Source organism: Pseudorca crassidens, chromosome 11 (assembly GCF_039906515.1).
Source record: "Pseudorca crassidens isolate mPseCra1 chromosome 11, mPseCra1.hap1, whole genome shotgun sequence".
NCBI lineage: Eukaryota > Metazoa > Chordata > Mammalia > Artiodactyla > Delphinidae > Pseudorca > Pseudorca crassidens.
The window spans coordinates 97,504,352-97,525,433 of record NC_090306.1 but is presented as its reverse complement, the minus strand read 5'-3'; the positions used below and the strand labels follow the sequence as shown (position 1 = coordinate 97,525,433).

Here is a 21,082-nt window from a genome sequence, read left to right as displayed (position 1 = left end):
GTATATTCCAAGGCAATTAGAAGGTATCTGAGCATGCTGTACATAATAATAGGATCGTTCCAATGGTCCCATCTCCTGGAGCCTTTAAACTTCCTTTTACAGCATGCCAAGGAAGTGCCTTTTTTCTGAAGGCCACTTCTGAGTCCCACACACATGGTGTTCTCTCTCTCACTCTCTGGCTCTCACTGTCACTCTTTTCAGGTCCTGCTGAAATGTTACAGCCTAGGGAGGCTTTCCTGAACACAGTGTTACAAATTGGCCCTTCATCACTTCCCCTGGCGCTCCCTCTCTCTCTTCCCTGCTCTATTTTCCCTGTAACACTTATCATCTGATGTGCTATATTACTTACGTGTCTATTTGATTTATTAAGAGGATCGTTTGATCCAGGGGTTCTGCAGACCACCCACAGGTACCATAGTGACTCTGCCACTGCCTTAGCTCTGACTTTGAGCTCTGCTCTTTGCCACTTCTAGGTGTGTATGATGCTGTTCAAGCAGGTGCTCATGAGTTGGGTGCATTACATTAAGGGCTTCCATTTTGAGGGCAGTTGCTATATGCTTTCGCATTTCCCTGAAAGTATCTTTCTATCAGTCATCAGAGCATTGCAAAGCATGTTTTTAATTAGAGAACTGACTACAGAAATTTGAGAGGTTATCAACATAGTAACTGTGTATTATATGGTTGGTGAAGAAATCCAATCAAAATCTTTTCTTAAATTTAATTGTTCCCACTTTTTTCAAAAATATGGAAAACATGATTTGTGTGTGAAAAACAGACATAAATGAAACTATTAAATGGGTTTTTCTTGAAATAAATAGGGCAAAGCCACAATCATTTGCAGAAGTCAGTTAAATAATTAAAAGACTAGAAGGATGGTAACTACATTTAAAGATGCCACCTTTTATTTGCCATGCAGTAGCCAAGTTTTTTCATCATTTTGATGATTAAAAGAGACACTGACTTTTGAATTATTTATGCATTTTAGGTCAAGAAGCCATCCCACCTAAATCTTTTTCTATGTTACTAATGAGTGTGTGTATTATAAAAAATATGGTATAACCCTTAGACATTTCAAATTAGGAGAATCAAGCTCAATGTAAACTAAGGTGACAAGTTCTTCATCAAATGACTGTGACATCTCAGGTGTATAAGTCCCAATTTGACTTTATTTGAGTGAAACAAATGGCTATATATCTATTTCCAAGAGTGAGCAAATTATGCATCCTACAGCTATTTACTGAATACCTACTATGTGCCAGGCACTGTGCTAACTGCTGGATATCCAGTGATGACAAGATCCCTGCCTTTATGTAGGATGGGGTAAGAGGAAGCTGGGCAGGTTTAAAGAACTGAAATAAATTTAGTAGGGCCTTAGGATTAAGTGGATGATAGGAGAGGTGCCAGATGAAACCAGAGAGGTAAGCAGAGTCTTATCAATAAAGGTGACCATATAATTTTTTTGTCCAAACCAGGATACTTTTGAGAGTGAAAGGAGGCACAACTAATAATTATGCCAGAATAATAGATGTAAATCCAGAGCTTCCTGGGCAAGGTGGTCTTGCTATGGTCTGAATGTTTGTGTCCATCCCCAGTCATATGTTGAAAACCTAATGTCCAAGTTGATGGTATTAGGAGTGTTAACCTAAAGCAGTAAAACAGCCGGTTATTTTATTGGCAAAGCAAGTTAGTCAAGAAAACAAAGAATTGCAATTTGGACATGCAACTATGGCAAGCCATATGCAAGTCTAGTAAAGCAAAGCAGAGGAAACTCTTTTATAGAGGGGAAGGGGAAGTTGGGAGGGACTGTTACAAACAGAAAGTCCATTGGAGGAAACTGGAAGTTCAAAGTGTAGTGGCTTTTCATTGGCTGAGTTGTGACAGTCTCTCACTGGCTGAGCTGCTGCCAGGCAAGGAGAAATTCTTCCTTCCTCCTGCTGACTCTAGTAAGGTAGTGTCACTTCCTGCGGAAGATTCAAGGTACGTTTCTTCCTGTTGGGATCTGTGTTGATGTTGAGTGGTATGTGCCTGAGGGCTCTTCCTTCTGGTCTCCCGACTAAGACTTTATTTTAGTCGTTTCCTCTAAAACGACTTTGGCCTTTGGGAGGTAATTATGTCATGAGGATGGAGGTGAATGGAATTGTTGATCTTATACAATACAAAAGACCTCACAGAGCTCCCCAGCCCCTTCCACCGGCTGAGTACACAGTGAGAAGTCAGCAGCCTGTTACCAGGAAGAGCACCTTCACCAGAACCCGACTATGCTGGCACCTTGATCTCAGACTTCAGCCTCCAGAACTGTGAGAAAGAAATTGCTGTTGTTTATAATCTCCCCAGTCTGTGGTACTTTGTCACAGCAGCCCTAACAGACTAAGACCGGCATGTGTGCCCGGTCTCCTTGTAAGCCACGCTGAGGAGTTTCAGTTGTGTCTGGAGAACGATGGGGAGCCTTTGAAGTGTTTTAAGCAAGGACATGATATAACCAGATCCTTGCTTTAGGAAGACGACTGCGGATGCAGTGTAAAGAAAGGATTGGAGGAGGGCAAGTTAGGAAGAGCAGTCAGGGGTCAGAACAGAACTAGAGACTAAGAACATTTCTAAAATGCAACTCTGATGTGGTCAGAGTGCTGAGGAGCTCCCCTTAGGATGAAGTCTAACGCCTTAGCCTGGCGGATAAGCTCCTTCTGGCATTGGCCTCTGCTCTCCTCTCCAGTCTACCTTTCACCTCCTTCCTCCTCCATCACACGCAGTGGTCTAGCTGTGGATGCTCTCTCACACTTTGCATATGCTCATTCCTCTGTTCTCCATTCCTATTCATTTGCATCCTTAGGGTTCAGCTAAGATGTGGCTTCTCCCAGGAAGCCTTTTCTGACGTGCTGGAGGCAGGGTTATTGCTCCTCATCCGGGATCTCATGGCACTCTGCGTGTGCTCCAGATCCGCACTGATTCTGCTGTATTGTCACTACCCATTATTTCCTCTGTCATCAAACCAACTAGACTATGATTTTTTTTTTTGAGAGAAGGTCTGTGTCTTGCCTCTGAGGCTGTGCTCTGCCTCTGATCCAGTGCTTACTCCATAGTAAGTGCTCCACTAAATAATTGTTGGCTAAAAAAGTATCATTTGAAATGCCCCTAAATTGAGTATCGTCATCCTCTTGCTCTTTCTGTATTTTTTGCATATGCTTTTAAAAGTGTCTTCAGAGAAGATTCATCACAGTTTTTTTTTTAACATCTTTATTGGAGTATAATTGCTTTACAATAGTGTGTTAGTTTCTGCTGTATAACAAAGTGAATCAGCTATACATATACATGTATCCCCATATCTCCTCCCTCTTGCGTCTCCCTCCCACCCTCCCTACCCCACCCCTCTAGGTGGTCACAAAGCACCGAGCTGATCTCCCTGCATCACAGTTTTTTAAAAGAAGAGCAGCATAACGTGTGTGCTCCAAGTTCACCAGTGAGGTTCGCTACCAGCAGTTACCTTCTGAAAATTTGTGGGATTTCCCTCATCCCTCATTGACACTTGATAGTTATATTAGCTTTAAAAAAGTCCATTTAAAAGGAGGAAACACATACAATTTTAAATAATGTTCATGGATTTAGAGAGGGAATGCATGTGGGCATTGGTGTTGGTCCAGATATTATTTATGTAGCTTTTCCTTTCGTATCATTTCAAATCTGGTCTGAAAGCAGGATCTGTCTGTGGTGTGGCAGGAACCCAGAGACACAGCATGGACGATCCTCCCCCACGCCTCCCCCCTACCCCACCCCCACCCCCCGTTTCCTAGATGTTGTTACTCAAGTTAGTGAGTTTTAGAGGGAGGAGGGTCTGGAGGGCAGAGAGAGTGCCGAGGGGCTATCTTAGCGGTGAAGAAAGACAAGGGGCTGTCAGAGAGATGGAAGAGCCCTCAAAGGCAGAGGTGGCATCTTAACTCGTGCTTGAGTCGCCGGCATATTTTCAAGCCATGACGTCAAGTGTGCCAAAAGGAGTAGCTGTATTTTTTTTTTTTTTTTTTGTAATTCAAGATAATCTTAAATTTCCCGATGGCAGAGCATATAACCTCTCACGCAGTGGGAGATTCTGAGTGGCTGACTCAGATGCCCTCTTCCCAGACCCCCTACTTGCATTTCTGTTCTTCTGCTTCCATCCTCTTCTGCTGGTGTGAGGTGAAGATGGGTGGGCATTCCAAAATGTTGCTTACTTTTCCAGGCTCCACCTGGGAAACAAACAGAAATCCTCTTCACCCTCAGAGTGAAAGCAGCATGAGGGAAAGAATTTTTCTCTGTTTTGTTCATTGCTGAATGCTCAGTTCCAAAAAGAGCTAGCTAATGGTAGGTGCTTGTTGGATAGATGGATGACTGGCCCTTCCTTGGTTTCCCCAACTCCCAAGACGGCCCTGGACAGGCTCAGGATGCAAGAGCTCCCTCTCCAGTACCTAAGTCTTGCTTCCTCTGTTTATCTCCCCTCTCAGAAGATCTTTAGTCTCAGGTAGATGCTTGGGACGAGGGGGGAAAACAAGCTAAACCAATATTCTCCCCAGATTCCCTCTGTTACAAGTTAATCTGGCTTTTGTTTGTTTTCAACTCAAGTCTTTCATCTCCAGACCCACCATGAAACTTCCTGCTGGGCAATGGCAGCTTCATATTTAGGTGACTGTGCTTGGGGAGGGGGCCTTGGGGATTCAGTATGTGTGGGACTTGTGGGGAGGAAGACCATGTCTGTTAGCACTTCACTCATCATCCTTTCACCCTTGTAACCCCAGTTTCTAGCACAATGCCCAGCACATAGTAGGCTCTCAATTAATCTTTATTGAATTCAATAATGGATGAGTCAGAATTGGTAAGATATTGAAGAGAAAAGAGCAGAAGCTTGGGGATGTGCTCAGGGTAAATGTGGAATGAAATAGATATAGAGGGAGGAATACTCAGTATTGTTGATTCTTTACTGAAACAGAATTCTATTCAATAGAGCCACATATTTTGTTAATTTTGATACTAATAAGGAGTGTTGCTGTTATTTTTATTGTTTGTAATGGTATGTGCGCTCTAGAGTTCAGCCCTCAGGATCTCCTGACGGTTGGTTGTCAGCATGAGGAAAAGGATGGAAACAAAGATGATTACTAGTTTTCTGCCTTTGGGAAGTGAATATGTGATGGTGCCATTTACTGAGAAGGGCAGGACAGGAGAGAACAGGTTTGAGGATATATTAAGAGTTACATTTTGGATATGTTACACTTGAGGTGCCTATGAGACATACATTGAAAGTTCTGTATTTGTTCTGGAAATATTGAATATCAGGACACTAAAATAACTGAATTCGAACTTAGACGATTGTTTTTCCTGTTTCTTTAATCAGTCTCTCTTTCCTTGAGACACCTAATTAAAGATTCTAACTGCTTTCTGGATGGTGGTTATGTCTGCTGTGCATTTCAGAGATCTGAGAATTTTATTACTATTTCAAAAAAGCACAACAAACCTTGAATGTAAGTCATCGTCAGACACGCCTGATCCCTTAATAAAACTCAGAGAGAAATCTGGTAGTTAATCTTTTTGCCATTCTTGTTGATCACAGTCCAGCGTGTCTAACATGTTCAAGCTACAGTTTTGTTTCCCTGAAGTTAGCAGTTTTAACAAAATGGAAATAGTGGTGCTTGATTTTCCCTCTTCATGTTACTACCTTCTGTAAACAGGGTATATGGGCACTTTAGAGGACTGGATGAAGTAGATAGTGAATGACCTCGTGTGTAATATGATAGCACTATTGTACTGCGAAGGCACTCTGTAAGTGCCTTAGAGTTCTGTAGCAGGTGTTTCTTTTGGACCAGCATGCAGTGTGGCCTTGAGACAAGATAAGCAAAGGGCTACAGCAGTTACAAATCTTGATAGCTGAGTTGTGGCTCATGCCAAGGTCAAATGTTTTGAATAAATATGGATTTAAAAAGGTGTTTTGCTTCCTGGAGGTATTTGACTCAATTAATTTAGAAAAGAAAAACCCAGAAAGGAGCACTTAATACTTTGATACTAATAGTTACCAATCCTTTGCTACCCATAAACTTGGGAAAAGATTGATTATTCAGAAATATTCAATCACTAAATTGCATCAGTTCTATGATAATCTTAGGAAAACTTGGGAAAAGATTGATTATTCAGAAATATTCAATCACTAAATTGTGACAGTTCTATGATGATCATATCTTAACTGTTATCTCTGCCCCTACTGTGTGGGCTCTTGTCATCTGTTACCTGCACTGTTAGAACACCTTTGTCAGTGATCTCTTTGCGTAAATCTCACTCCTGTCTATCTTCCACATAGTCTCCACAGCCATCTGTATAGCACACAAATCCTCAAAACAGCCTTTAATGGCTTTTCATTATCTACAGGGTAAAAACTGTACTCCTGACTTACTTCATTTTCAGCAATGTGGTGGACTAGACACTCTGAAGGTCCTCTTGCAACAAACAAACAAACAAAACCTCTAGATTCTGGAATAAAAGATACTTTTTAATGCACTGTTGGGTTCATGGGAGCTAAAGGAAATCTCTAAGGGCAAAACAGAACAAAAATGCAAAAACGAAATGAACCCGAGAACTGAAACCTGATTAGAGTGGGGAGCTGAGAGTTTAAAGGAATCAAAGACAGTTTTCCCTGAAGGCAAATGCTGATATCAGCATCCACAATCAGAAAACTAAGGCTTGAATGAGTCTGTGGCAAGGGAGGGAGTGGAGCGGAACCTCAGACTTCTGCATTAGCTCGGGGGCTAAAGTGCTTGAGGTCTGTTGTCCCGGCTCCCGACAAAAACGCAGATCCTTTCTGGAGGAAAGCAGGCCCAGTTTAGACCCCACTCTTACAGATTAACCTTGGCCAAACACGATGTCATCATCAGTGACCACCAGAACACAAGGAATAAGCCTGCATGACTGAGAGTCAACAAAGTCGCGAACAGCAGATTTAGCTTCCAAGGATTTCAGACATGAGCTGAGTATGAAATGTTTAAGAAAAAAAAAAATGAAATCAGTAAGGGACAGATGACTAGACAGATTTGGGAAATAACCAAATAAAACTTGCAGAAAGGAAAAATAAAATTATTTCCGAGTAAAAACCCAGTGGATGTGGATGGATTAAACAATAGATCAGATAAAACTGACATGAGAATTACTGAATTGGAGTGTGTATTAGAAGATATTCCCTAGAATGCAGCAAGGAGGCAAAGAGGATGGAAAATATTAAAGAAAACTTAAGACACAAATGATAAATGAAATTTAATATCGCCAATTACAGTCCCAGAGGGAGAGAAGATATATGTAGAAAGAGAGACAAAGTTTGATAAGATATGGGAGATAATTTTTCCAGAACTGATGAAAGACATGAATCCAAAGATACAGGAAGCATAATATATACCAAATAGGATAAATAATTTAAAAAAATTTTCAAACTCTCATATCATAGTGAACCTGTGGAACACCAAAGAAAGAAAGAAAGACAAATTATTTATGAAACAATACCAAAGCAGACTTTTCAACAGCAACATTAGAAGCCAGAAGACAGGGAATAATACTGTCTCTATTCTCTGAGAAAATATCTGTCAACGTAAAGTGTGTAATCATTTAAGAACAAGAGTGAAATAAATTCCTTTTCAAAAAAAAAAAAAGACACTTCAAATAAACAAAAACTGAGTTTACCACCACAGACCCTCAGTAAAGGAACTTATAAACATATATTTCAGGAAGAAGGAAATGATTCCAAAAGGAAAGTCTGAAGTTTAAGAAGGAATGGTGAGCAAAGACATTGGTAAACATATAGGTCAATCTAAACAAATACCGTTTTTAAAAAATAATTATAACATTTAATTTGTGGTGCTAGAAGAAGAACCGAAATGCTAGCTGTAACAACAGCACATAACTGAGGAGAGGGGCAAGTTAGAGTTACAGGGTTCTAAAGTCTCTGAATAATGATTCAGAAGGTGGGTTAATATTAACTTTGGACTCTGCCAGACTACGTATGTGTATTCGGATGTTAAAATGGACTCTTTCTGACTCTCTTTTTCCTTAGGAGCTAATAATAAAATAGATATCATATACCAAATCCATATGTGGAAGTATTTATTTATTTATTTATTTATTTATTTAATTTCTTTTTGGCTGCATTGGGTCTTCGTTGCTGTGCGTGGGCCTTCTCTAGTTGCAGCGAGTGGGGGCTACTTTTCATTGCAGTGCACGGGCTTCTCATTGCAGTGGCTTCTCTTGTTGCGGAGCATGGGCTCTAGGCACACGGGCTTCAGTAGTTGTGGCACATGGGCTCAGTAGTTGTGGTTTACGGGCTCTAGAGAGCAGGCTCAGTAGCTGTGGCACAGGGGCTTAGTTGCTCTGCGGCATGTGGAATCTTCCTGGACTCATATATATATATATATATATATATATATATATATATATATATATATATATGCAGAGAGCTATAAGAACAAGGACCATCCCCCTTTGCTGGGGGGAGAGAAAAGGTACCTGTCATCAGGTATTCAGTAAGGTGTTTTCCAAAAGGACATAGATTATATAATACTTGAAGTTTTAATAGGTCAGGGTTTTGTGTATGCTTATTTTGAGTAATGGAGCACTCATGCTTCATGAGAAATAGCACTTCACTTGAATTCACAATTTAAATGATATTTAAAGGTTCGTTGCGGTATTGCAGACTTAGACATGATTTATAATCAGTACTGAGGTAAAAAAGTTTATTATTGGTCTGTACATCTAATGGGGAAAATGTTTGAGAACTGTAGTTCCTCACCTCATCGTCATCTTTCCACGGCACACCAGGTCTCTTGGTCTCAGATACCAAGAACCAGTGGGTACAAAGAGCATGCGTCGTGCTTGTGGTCTGTGAATACAGAAATTTCTGGGGAGAAGGGAGAGTACTGGTGTGTTCGGGTTCCAGTCTGCTTCCAGGCAGGGCCATGGTGGGGACTCCCTCGTAATGCCAGCTCTTTAGACTGTCCCAAAATACAGTACCTGTTTATTCGTTTACTGTGGGCCGGATACCATTTCAAACATCTCATATATTCAATTCATGTCAGAATTAAACGTCTGACCCAATTTAGCTTAATATTTTACTCTCCTGGAGTCACCTGTAGGGTTTTATTGTCATTACAAGATTTGGTTGGATGGTCACAAACACTTCAGGCACCTGCCCATCTTGGTCAGCCTAGAGTGTGCCCTGTAGCACGTGGAGACCTTAGCATGCCAGAGACCAGATCCACTTAAACTCTAGCCTAAAAAACAGAAAAATGGACATAGGTAATGACCACCAGCTTCCCGAAGACATTTCTAGCTTCAGTTTTGATAACGATAATCTACTGAGGGAAATTATAGTTTTTATTATTGTTGGAACCATAACTATGGTGTAGAATTTAATAATGAGCATCCTGTATCTGCCTATTTTATAATCCATTCATTGTGATCCATTTTCGTGGCCTGAAAGTCTTCAGCCGTCCCACTTGAAGATTTTTAAAGAAAAGCACCTTAATTTTAAATGTGTCCATATTTTTCTGTGAGACGCTAAACCATTATCTCAAATTTATATCAAAAGTAGTAAATATACTTCGCATATTTCATAGCTGTATTTTCCAAATATGTTTTCTTATGTTAATACTTGGATATAATATATACTACAGTTAAATATAATGATATACGATAAAAAAATTCTCAGAACCTACAACTGTGTGTATATACACCCACACATACACATATGGCATACACACACTTATCATAGATTATATAGAGAGTATAGCTATTCTAACTTATTATGATTATTTGGGGCTTTATATATATATTGTAAGGTAAATATAAAGATTTTCATGTCAAACATGTTATTTAACGTTCACATTAAATATCCATTTTAAATTAATGGCCTGTCTACTTTAAACCAATATATTAATGAGCAATTCAAATCACCCCTCCATGTTAATAATTTATAACTCTGGCCTCGTAGCAAAATGGCCTTATTATCTTTTTTTTTTTAACATCTTTATTGGAGTATAATTGCTTTACAATGGTGTGTTAGTTTCTGCTTTATAACAAAGTGAATCAGCTATACATATATCCCCATATCTCCTCCCTCTTGCATCTCCCTCCCACCCTCCCTATCCCACCCCTCTAGGGGGTCACAAAGCACTGAGCTGATCTCCCTGTGCTATGCGGCTGCTTCCCACTAGCTGTCTATTTTACATTTGGTAGTGTATATATGTCAATGCCACTCTCTCACTTCATCCCAGCTTACCCTTCCCCCTCCCCGTGTCCTCAAGTCCATTCTCTACGTCTGCGTCTTTATTCCTGTCCTGCCCCTAGGTTCTTCGGAACCATTTTTTTTTTTTTAGATTCCATATATATCTGTTAGCATATGGTATTTGTTTTCCTCTTTCTGACTTGCTCACTCTGTTTGACAGACTCTAGGTCCATCCACCTCACTACAAATAGCTCAGTTTTCTTTCTTTTTATGGCTGAGTAATATTCCATTGTATATGTGCCTTATTATCTTCAGGTCCTATTTCCTTTGGTTAACATAATTACTGAAGTAGAAGCTCCTTCAGTTACAGTTTTAAACTACAGAAGGACGTATTTTGGCATCCACCTCTTGTCATGCATGCCCACTCTCTGCTTTGTAGCTGTAATTGGATACTGTGTATCAGACTAACAGGAGAACTGATCACAGCAATAGCTCTGCTGCAATATAACACCCATTATTAGATTCACAATATAATAGAATATAAAATAATTTGCAGTGATTATAGTACCTGAAACAAGGCAGTGGAATTCTTGAAAAATGAAAAAGTGTTACCAGTATGGGAATGTTCCTATCTGTAGGCAAAGTCTCTCAACTCAGAATTAAATCTGATGTTCTCTTTTAAAAATGATTTCATCATTGTCTCCGAACTAGCAAAAACATTTTCAGTACCTTCGACAGCATAGCTATTTCTCTTTTGTCCTTAGGCTCAAAGCGTGGAGGTGTGTTGGTGGTGGGTTTTTTTTTTTTCCTTGCTTCAGGCATTTCGGTGATAAGTCTGCATTTAAATATGCTGTCTGATGTCTTGCATAGGGAACAAGCTTCTTCCTAAAGATAACTGTCAAGAATATCCAAACCAGCTTTAATATGACTGACATTTCAAGGTCCTATTTTGCATTAATCAAGTATATTAGCAGGTGTAAATCACTGTACAATAAAGAGACGGGGTACAGTCTCATAATTTAATACTGGGCTTCCCATCCAGGAGTCTGCTGGATATATACTTGAGAATAAAGCTTTTTGACATTCAGGTTTAAATTGAAAGAAAATGAGAAACCAGAGAAAGCAAGCCAACCAGATTAGTTCACTCTGTGCTCCTCTCTGCCTTTCCAGTGGAATTCAGAGAAATTCTCTCCCAGAGAAAGCTGGGAGGCCCTCACGAAACAAACCCTTTAGTGTTTACAGAGTATCCATTTATGCGCTTTGTGTTCAAACAAAAAGACATTTTGCTGTTCTTCATCAAATCCCCACAGGTTCTCCTGGGCTTCAGAAAATTCTCCATAAATGCTGTTCATTCTTTATATGAATCCAAGAAAAAATCTACGCCATATCCCTTCCTGGGAGAAGACAAACAGGCACAGATACACAGGCCAGCTTAACTCTGTCCCCCTCTGCAAGGCCCCGCATCCCTAAAGGCAGCCCCAGGGACAAATGGCCTGAACCCAGTCGCTTCACAGTTATGCACCATTACAACAACTGTGGTAAAGAAGTACTTGGTGCAGCTGGTTCTACCACGCTCTTTAGTCCTTCTTTTACTCCCCTAAAAAGAGCATTGGTTTAGAATTCAGGAATCTGGGGTTCTAGTCCTACTTCTGCCCTTTAATCATTATGTGATCCTGGCAAGTCACCTAATCTCTGGAAGTCTCAGGTTGTCCTGTGTATCACGAAGGGACTGAATTAGAATGTCCTCTAAGACTTCTCCTGTCCTATAGTCAAGTTTCTTTTAGTGACTAGATCATCCAGATAATGATTCCTTGAACAAACATTTATCAAGTGACTGTTTAGATACTCCACCGGTCAGTTACAGGTTGAACAAGTTGAACAGGATGTGTGCCCTGAGCGGGTGTTCAGCCTCCAGGGGTGCCAGAGCTGTCAACAAGCTCTAACAGGTCGTCAACCACAGATGTGTTTATTGCTGATACCAGAGCTTACTGCCTGCCACATACTAATACGTAATAAATATTTGTCAAATGAATGAATAAAATTTGAAATAATAAGTGAAAATATGAATATTCACATTGTAGTATGCAAAAGCAAAGAAAAGAGGGATTCATTTTAACTTTGAGGATATAGAAAAGACTTTACAAAGGAGGTAGTATTTGAATTGAGTTTAGAAGAGTGAAATCGTTTTTGATAGAGAAGGGTAAGGATGAGGATATTCTGGACTGAGGGAAGAGCATGAGCAAAACCAGAGAGACGTGAAAGTGTATGTCCGCCTAATGGCCATCGCGCTGGAAGCTGGAGTCAGGTATAAAGAGGCACGAGAGCATTTCAGGCAGGAGGAACAGTGTGGGTGAAGACTTGGTGCCTGGAAGGAGCACGGTAAATGTGAAGAACTGGGAGAAGTTAAGCATAGCAGAACCATACGGTTTTAGGAAAAGTAGTACAAAACGAGACGAGAGGTAAATGGGGACTGATTTATGAAGGGCCTTGTAAACCATATTAAATAGTTTGAAGAAGTATTGGAAAGAAAATGATCAGATTTTCAGTTTGGAAATGTCACTCTGGCTGTGCTGTGCCGATTGAACTGAGGGGACAGGGCGGGGAGACCTTTTAGAGGCTGTGGGAGCAGCTATGCTCCAAAATAACCTGTGTGACTGGGAGGTTCATGGTCATATTAATAGAGGTAGAACAAACACCCAAGGATGAGGAGGCTGGAGGGTAGTGAGACTGCCCTGTGCAGAGGCATGACTATGTATTTAGGGCTGAAACTCAGCAGAAGTCAGAGCTGAGAATTAAAATGTGTGAATTACTTGCTTACAGGTGATAGATCTCATCCTCCTTTAAGTATGGTAATAGATGACGTCGCCCTGGGGTATTGCAGAGGCAGAAAAGAAAGGGGCCAAGGATAGACTGTCTACATTTTAGAGGAAACAGAGCCAGGGAAGAACATTGAAAAGATTGCTTAGTGAGATGGAGGAGCCAGCAGAGTTCAGCTGAAGCAACCACAGAGGAATGAGTTTCAAGGAGTGTCTTGAGATTTCAATTTCCTTCTTCCTCATCACTCCTGCCTGTCAGTCATGAGGCCCCCTGGCCCTGGCTCCTTCCTTTCCCTCCAGATTTCACTCCTCCCCTCTGCCACACACTTTGCTCTAGTACCACCGAATGGTTTGTATCTGCCCTGCTTTCCCCCGCCCCACGCTGTCTGTAACCTTCATTGCTTTGCTGAGGTTGTTCCATCTACTTGGACACCCTTCCCATCTTTCTCATCTTGGTTGACTTCTCCTCCTTTCAGCTCGGCTCAAACACTACCTCTTTCAGAAGACTTCCTTGAACCTCTTTGACGTATTTGTACCTCTAAACCTCACACAGTGCCTGAATGTGTAGTTTCGTGGTACTTGTTTTGGTATTAAATTAACCTTAGAATCTGAATTCCTCTGGTCTCCTGGTTGCTTTTCCTTATTTCTATTCTCTCCCAGCCCTAGAGAATTTAATTTAAAGATATAGCAATAATTTACCTAAAGTACTGTATCAGCCCGAATCCAGTAAAGAGACAAAACGGTGTACCAGTTATGGTTCTGGCAGCTTTACTGAAGTATAATTATCATACAATCAATGTAAATATTTAAAGTGTATAATTTGATAAGTTTTGACATATGTATATACCCATGAAATGACAACCACAATCAAGATAATACTCATCATCCCCCAAAGTTTCCTTGTGCCCTTGGCAATCCTTACACCTGCCCTTCCCTGCCTTGCCCCTTCCCTGTTCCTGTGTAATCACCAATCTACTTCCTGTCATTATAGATTTTATGGATTTTCTAGAATTTATATAAATGGATTTATACAGTAGGTGCTTTTTTGTCTGTCTTATTTCACTGTCTGGCCTAATTATTTTGAAGTTGTGTGCATCAATAATTCACTCATTTTTATTGTTGAGTGATATTTCATTGTATGGGTATACCATAATTTGTTTATCCGCTCACCTATTGAGGGACATTTGGGTTGTTTTCAGATTTTGTCTGTCAGAAGTCTTGGGAATTCCCTGGCGGTCCAGTGGTTAAGAATCCACGCTTCCAATGCAGAGGGTGCGGGTTTGATCCCTGGTCGGGGAACTAAGATCCCACGTGCCATGCGGCTCAGCCAGAAAATTAAAACAACAACAACAAAAAAACCCCAACCAACCAAACAGAAAAACATTCATGAAGAAGTCTTTGTGAGGACTTAAACTTTGTTTTCTATTGGCAAATACCTAGGAGTGGAATGCTGCGTCAGCCAAACTGTTTCCCAAAGTAATTGCACCCTCTTACATTCCCACCAGCAATGTGTGTTACTCTAACTAGTGTCCTGTGAATGATGAGGTCTCCCACTGGCTAGTGGATGCGTGAACTCCCCACCCGTGTGAGCTCTGAAGATCACACCTACTGTTCCTTTCAGGAGGCGCGTGCCCCGGCTTCAGGTAGCTTCCTCACCTGCCTGCACTGATCAGCAGATCTCCAGAGGTCTCTCTGGTACTCTGCCCTACACACTCCTATCATCTTGGCCTCCACAGATGCCCAGCTCCATCTCCTCAATTTGGATACTACTGCACTCCCCCTGGGTTCCCACTTCCTTCTCTGTGGCCTGGAAACTCTCTCCAGGCAGTACACTGGGAAAATTCTTAGGGCTCACCTTCTTTATTTCCTTCTTTCAGGATTCACTGTCCTGTATTGCCTGAAGTTCACAGTCTGGCAACACTGTTTCATTAATTTTGTCCAGTTTCTCAGTTGTTTTAAGCAGTAGGTTAAATCCAGTCTCTGTTCCATCTTAGCCAGAAGAGGAAGTCTAATCAGCACCAGTTATTTTAACAGAGTTTCTTCTTTGACCTATGGGCATTTGAAGTGTGTTTTTATTTATTTATTTTTTTGGCTGTGCCACACGGCTTGTGGGATCTTAGTTCCTTGACCAGGGATTGAACTCACACCCTAGGCAGTGAAAGCGTGGAGTCCTAACCACTGGACCACCAGGGAATTCCCTGAAATGTGTTTTTAAATCTCCAAATATTGGGGAGTTTTTTCTGGGTATGTTATTATTTATTTCTAATTCAATTCCACTGGCCAGAGAAGCTAATATAAGATTTCAAGCTTTTAAAGTCTATTGAGATTCGTTTCATGGCTCAGCATATAGTTTATCTTGGTAAACATACCATGTAAACTTGCAAATTTACCAAAAAATGTGTATTCCGCAGTGGTTAGGTGTGGTGCTTTATAGATGTGATTAAGTCAAGATAGTTGATAGTGTTGTTTATGTCTTCTGTATCCTGAGATGTTGTGTATTCTGTCACTTGCTGAGAGAGGGGTATCAAAATTGACAACTGTGATTTGGTTGGATTTGTCTAATTCTCTCTTCAATTTTATCAGTTTTTGCTTCATTTAGTTTGAAACTCTGTTATACATCTACATACACATATTATGTTTATATCTTCCAGATGATGGACTCTTTTGTCATTGTGAACTGTCCCTTTTATTCTCTAATAATACTCTTTGTCTTGAAGCCTGTTTTATCTGATCTTAATATAGCCACTCAGCTTTTTAATGCTTATTGTTACATGGTATGTCTTTTAAAATCCTTTTACTTTCAATTTACTTGTGACTTTGTTTTTAAACTGTGTCTCTTGTATATAGCATATAATTGGATCTTGTTTTTTATCCAGTCTGGAAAATATGACTGAAAAAAACACTGGTATGGTTGGATTTAGGTCTACTATTTTATTTTCTGCTTGTCCCATCTGTGTTTTGTTCCTCTGTTCTTTCCTTACTGCCTTCTTTTGGGCTAATTCAATACTTTTTAGAATTCAATTTTAATTTATCAATTGGATTTTTAGTTATAGCTCTTTGTATTAATTTTAGTGGTTTCTCTAGGGATTAATTTATATATCCTGAACCTTGTGCAGTCCCATTGCATCACCACTTCGCATAAAATGTAAGAATCTTGCAACAATATAGGTCTAATTTACTACCCCATCATTTATGCCATAATTGTAGTATAAATTATATTTACATTTGTTGTACTACTTCACACTGTGTTATAATTTTTTAAAGTCACATATATTTTAAAGAAATTAAGAGAAAAAATAATATTCTATATTTACCTTAATATTTCCCATTTCTAGCACTCCTTATCCTTCCCAAAGATCCAGCTTCCCATCTGGTATAATAATTTTTCTTCAACCTGAAGTACTTCCTTTAGCATTTCTTGTTATAAAGGCCTGCTGGCCATTAATTCTCTTAGTTTTTGTTCATCTGAATATGTTTTTATTTTGCCTTCAATTTTAAAGGACATTATTGCTGAATATAGAATTCTGCATTGACAGTTTTCGTTTCCTCTCAGCACAATATATATGTGTGTATGTGTGTGTGTGTGTGTGTATATATATATATATATATATATAAAATAATCTGGTAATTAATACAGTTTATTGGCTTTTGCCCTTTTTTGTTTTACCTTTCCTACTCCCTCACTTGTGCTCTTGGGATCACCAGCCAAATCAACTACGTGCATCTAAGTCTTTTTTTCAGAGTCTGCTTTTGGGGGAACCCAAACTGAAACATGTTCAATTTACGTTATGTAAATCTGTATACAAATATACAAACACTTTCTTTTTTTTTCCATGAAAAAGACCATTTGCTAAACAAATGTATTCTTTATATTCACTCATTTATTGAGAAGCTGCAGTCTCCTATACATTGTGAAATTGAACTGGTAACTTGTATTATTAGTTATTTTTATGTCTTTGGCACTTAGTGTGTATATGCATGCAAGTATGTATATATATTCTTTCCTTCTACCTATCTACTTATCTATCTCAATAAAATACACACTTGCTCTTAAGTTCATTGACAATTAGAACTATGACTTCTTCTTAAGTATGTCTCTAAAATCTAATAGAGTTCAGTGCAAACAGTAGGTGCTCAACAAGCGTTTCCTGATTGATCATTCTTATTTTTAGGCTTCACATACACTATGCATTGTTATACACAAAGTCAACATATAAAATTGATATTAGATAATTTACAAATTAAGGAATTATTAAATTTAACAAATATTTGCACACCTCCTATAGGCAAAAGCATGGTGGAGGCTGTGAAGTCAGAATGCAGGAACATAATATGGTGTGTGATAGGCTCTATACAGCAAAGAATTCAGTGAAAAAATGAGTTTACAGAAATGAATACTATTTCATAGAAGGGAAGGATTAGGATTGAGTGATAGACATGACTGGAAATAGCTTCCAGAAATAGTAATTATTTGAGAAGGACCTTGAGGAATAGGTAGGATTTAAATAGAGAACGGGGAGGGTGTTCCAGTGTTGGAGTGCAGGGTAAGAAATCAATGGTAATAAAGCTAAAGAAAGATGAAATAACACGGAGAATGAGGATAAAGGGACCTGAATGAACATGGGGTGTGTGAGTAACCAAGAGAATGGCCTGACTGAGGGTTAGTTTCCTATTGAGTAACGATAGAAAATAAGCAATGAAGGGCCTTTAAACCCAAGGCTTGTAGACTGTCACTAAAACAAGAGGGAATTTTTGCAGGATTTTTTTAACGTGAACTATAAATAACTAAAGTAGAGATTGAATTGAAGAGGATCAGTTTGGCATGTTGCACAGAAAGAGCAAGGATGAAACACGGCTGATGGCATAGAAACCCAGTACAACTTGCTGTCTAGAACCTTCAGGCCTCTTTAGCTTTCCGTTTAAGTGAAGATTTTTCTCTTTTAGGTAATCTGTGCATTTAAAATCATTATTTTCCATTTGTCATCATGCTTTCTCTTTTAGATCATAGTATTTTATTCATTTTAAAAGGTTATCAGTTTTTTAAAAAGTCTAAGTAACCAGAAGATTGCATTCTGTTCTTTCTGGACTATTGAGAAAGGGGGCTGATAGAAACATAATGACTCCAGTCCGGTTTTTTTCGTTGAATTTTAATATTTTTTTTGTTCTTTTGTAATTTTAAACTTTTGTACTAAACTTTAAAATTATGGTTATACAGATGACTTTATACATCCCAATTCTGAGATTTAGATGGAGTGTTATTATGAATATTGTCATCAGAAAGTCATTGTCACTCTGAATTATCTTAGTTTACATATTGCTAAATTTCAAGATGCTTTCATTACTTATAGAAAGACTTTCCTCCTAAGAAAAATTAAAGTCAATGGAAAATATTTAACTAAAATTCACTTTTTAGGAATGCTTTTATGTCAATCTGGTGATGTACCCATGCACTTTGGGATACCATTGATCTCGTATTCTACTAAGAATATATTAATTTTTTAAAGAACGTTTATCAGCTAGGTATATAACTTGATCATATACACATCAGGAATATTTTAGAAGTTATTAAGTAGTTAAACTATATTCAATTTAAAAAACAAAGGCATTACCTTTTTTTATTCTTGTGCTTCAGTTTGGCTTTTCACTCAACAAGCACTTATCAAACACATCCTATGGGAATGGCACTGTTGTGTGCTGCGGTATAAAGAAAACTCCTAGTAAGGTCTCCTCAAGGAGCCTGTTTTCAGGTAGGCAGCCAGACTTGTAGTTAACAAGATGAAGTGTTACAACTGCTCACAGGGCTCCAAACAGGATATGGTAAGATAAACAATAATAGGATTAGGGGAGGAAAAAAAATCAGGGCAAGCTTTATAGAGAAGGTGAGAGTTGAATTGAGTTTTAAAAGATGAAAACGTTTGGAGATGAGAGGTCTGGGAAAAAATGGAATTCCTGGTAGAGGTAATGATTTAGGTTTCTTGAACTGTCTGATTCTGTGGTGAACTAGCAGCACTTTTGCCCAGGTTAGCCTCCAACTGTGGATGAAAATGGAAAGGAAGGTTAGAGTCAAAGAGAATTTGTTTTTCTTTATAATAACTCAGAGCCTGCACGTGATGATAATAAGCATCTCACTGCACACTGTGAGGTATGTTGTGATGCACATTGTGATATGTAAACACGTGATAGCAACTTACTTAATTCCTGTTGCCTCCTCTCTTTTGGGAGCTCAAATGAGACAGTCTTCCTCTTGCCCTCTCTCAGTTTTCTTTCTTTCCATATCCAATTTCAGATGAAACTATCTGAGAGCAAGTCCCTAGCACTGACAGTGTTGATAACAATTTGCATCTAGAAACTTGGACCAGGCTCATAATTCATATTCAGTAATATTTCCATATCAGACCCACCCTAAATTCCAGATCCTCTCCATTGTTTCAATTCCTTCAATTTGTAATAAATATTATTTGTCTGTTGTATTCCAGGTACTTTGTCTGTTATATTCTAGGTACTTTGGTAATATTAATGAATAAAAGGGACAAAGATCCCTGACCTGATGGAACTTACATTTTAGTAATCATCACAACTGCTCTGGAAAATTGCTTTTTTTCTCCCACAGAGATTTATCATGAAAATTAGGTTGCTATCTAAGAGAGTGATTTTCTTTTACGGGCTTTGTATAGACACTGGGGTGGGAAGACATTTTTTATTTCTGGGGAAAAAGGCTTTTTTGTAGCTGGGGGTTCTGTAAGGCTAGACCAGTATGATGTGGCATATTTTCTCTAGTTTATCTTGTAAGAGATGAAGGTTTGAAGGCACTAAAAATATAGTGGTTTCAGAGACAGATAAGTGGGTGAAGGGAGAAATATTTAAAGACAAGTTATTTGAAGCTTTCCTTGACTTGGCTTCAGTGAGGAGAAAGAGAGAGAAGACAGCCACCAAATGACTAGTGCATCAATTATAGCTTGGGTATACTTTATACAGACAGAATAGAAACATAGTAAGAAAGTAGAAACGACTAAATAGGAGAGAATTCTGTTATGGCATAAAAAAATCCAATTATTAAAAATGCAGTAAATTTGAAATAGAGTATTTTCAGTTTTATTTTTTGTTTACAGTTCTTATTTGTTACTTCACAGATGCTGTGCCTGTTCCCTCAGAAGAAAGCCCATCTCTGCAGACAAGTGTGAGTTTCGACAAGAAATCAGACAGTACCATTACAGATACTGTAATAGAAAACCCTCTGCAAATGTCTCTAGAAAAGCAGCCAGCTGCAAAAAGTTTTGAAACATTGACAACTTTACCAGCATTTTGGCCATCTAGCAAAGAAGAGTTCATCAACCCTAATTTAAGGATATCAAAGTCGGATTCTACTTTCTATAACCAGGGCTCTGTGGAGACACTCTCTGTCTCTCCCTCATTCAAAACACTTGACCCAGTGAAACAGACTGTAATAATCAGTAAGGACCATCAGAAACGAACAGAATCCGGCCTGGTTCAGATGGAGGATGAAAACCTCAAGACCTTAACCACATGGGGTGAGTCTACAAAAGACCTCTTTTGAAGTACTCTTCTTTTACTTTTCTCTGCTTTCTGTCTCCTGTTTTTGTTCCCTCGTTTTACTCTCCATCCATTGGTATTAAGAGACGTACTTGAGCTGGGGAAGTCCCCTTTTATTAAAGGGCTAATAGCAGTTCATCTTTGTGGATTACAAGTGCTTGATTGAAGCACACGTTCTGAACAGTTTTGATGCAGAACAAATTAGAAAGAACTAGCATTAAAGAAGAGCTTCCTGTTAAACATTTAGGCTAGTTATTAAAAAACTATATGAAAAAAATTGTTTAGTATGTATACACACACAACCACACACACACACACACACACACACACACACACACACACACACATATATGGGAACACATGCATATGTGTGTGTGTGTTTTCCCTTTTTTAAAAGAGTTGTGTACTGATTCCAAAAACAGGTGGAGAATCTCTTCCTTTTCTGTCTTACAAAACATTAAGAGGGTTGCAGTATTCTTCAGACTGGATTATAAAGGATAAA

The 21,082-nt window shown here is 39.0% G+C and overlaps 1 protein-coding gene across 1 annotated transcript in view; it reads left to right on the top strand.

The window, feature by feature from the left end:
• ENTHD1 (ENTH domain containing 1) overlaps positions 1 to 21,082 on the top strand; it is a 98,506-nt gene that overhangs the window by 64,572 nt on the left and 12,852 nt on the right. Inside the window, exon 5 of the mRNA XM_067698749.1 lies at positions 20,160 to 20,558. Coding sequence (XP_067554850.1) covers positions 20,160 to 20,558 — 399 coding nt within the window. The remainder of the gene's footprint in view (positions 1 to 20,159; positions 20,559 to 21,082) is intronic.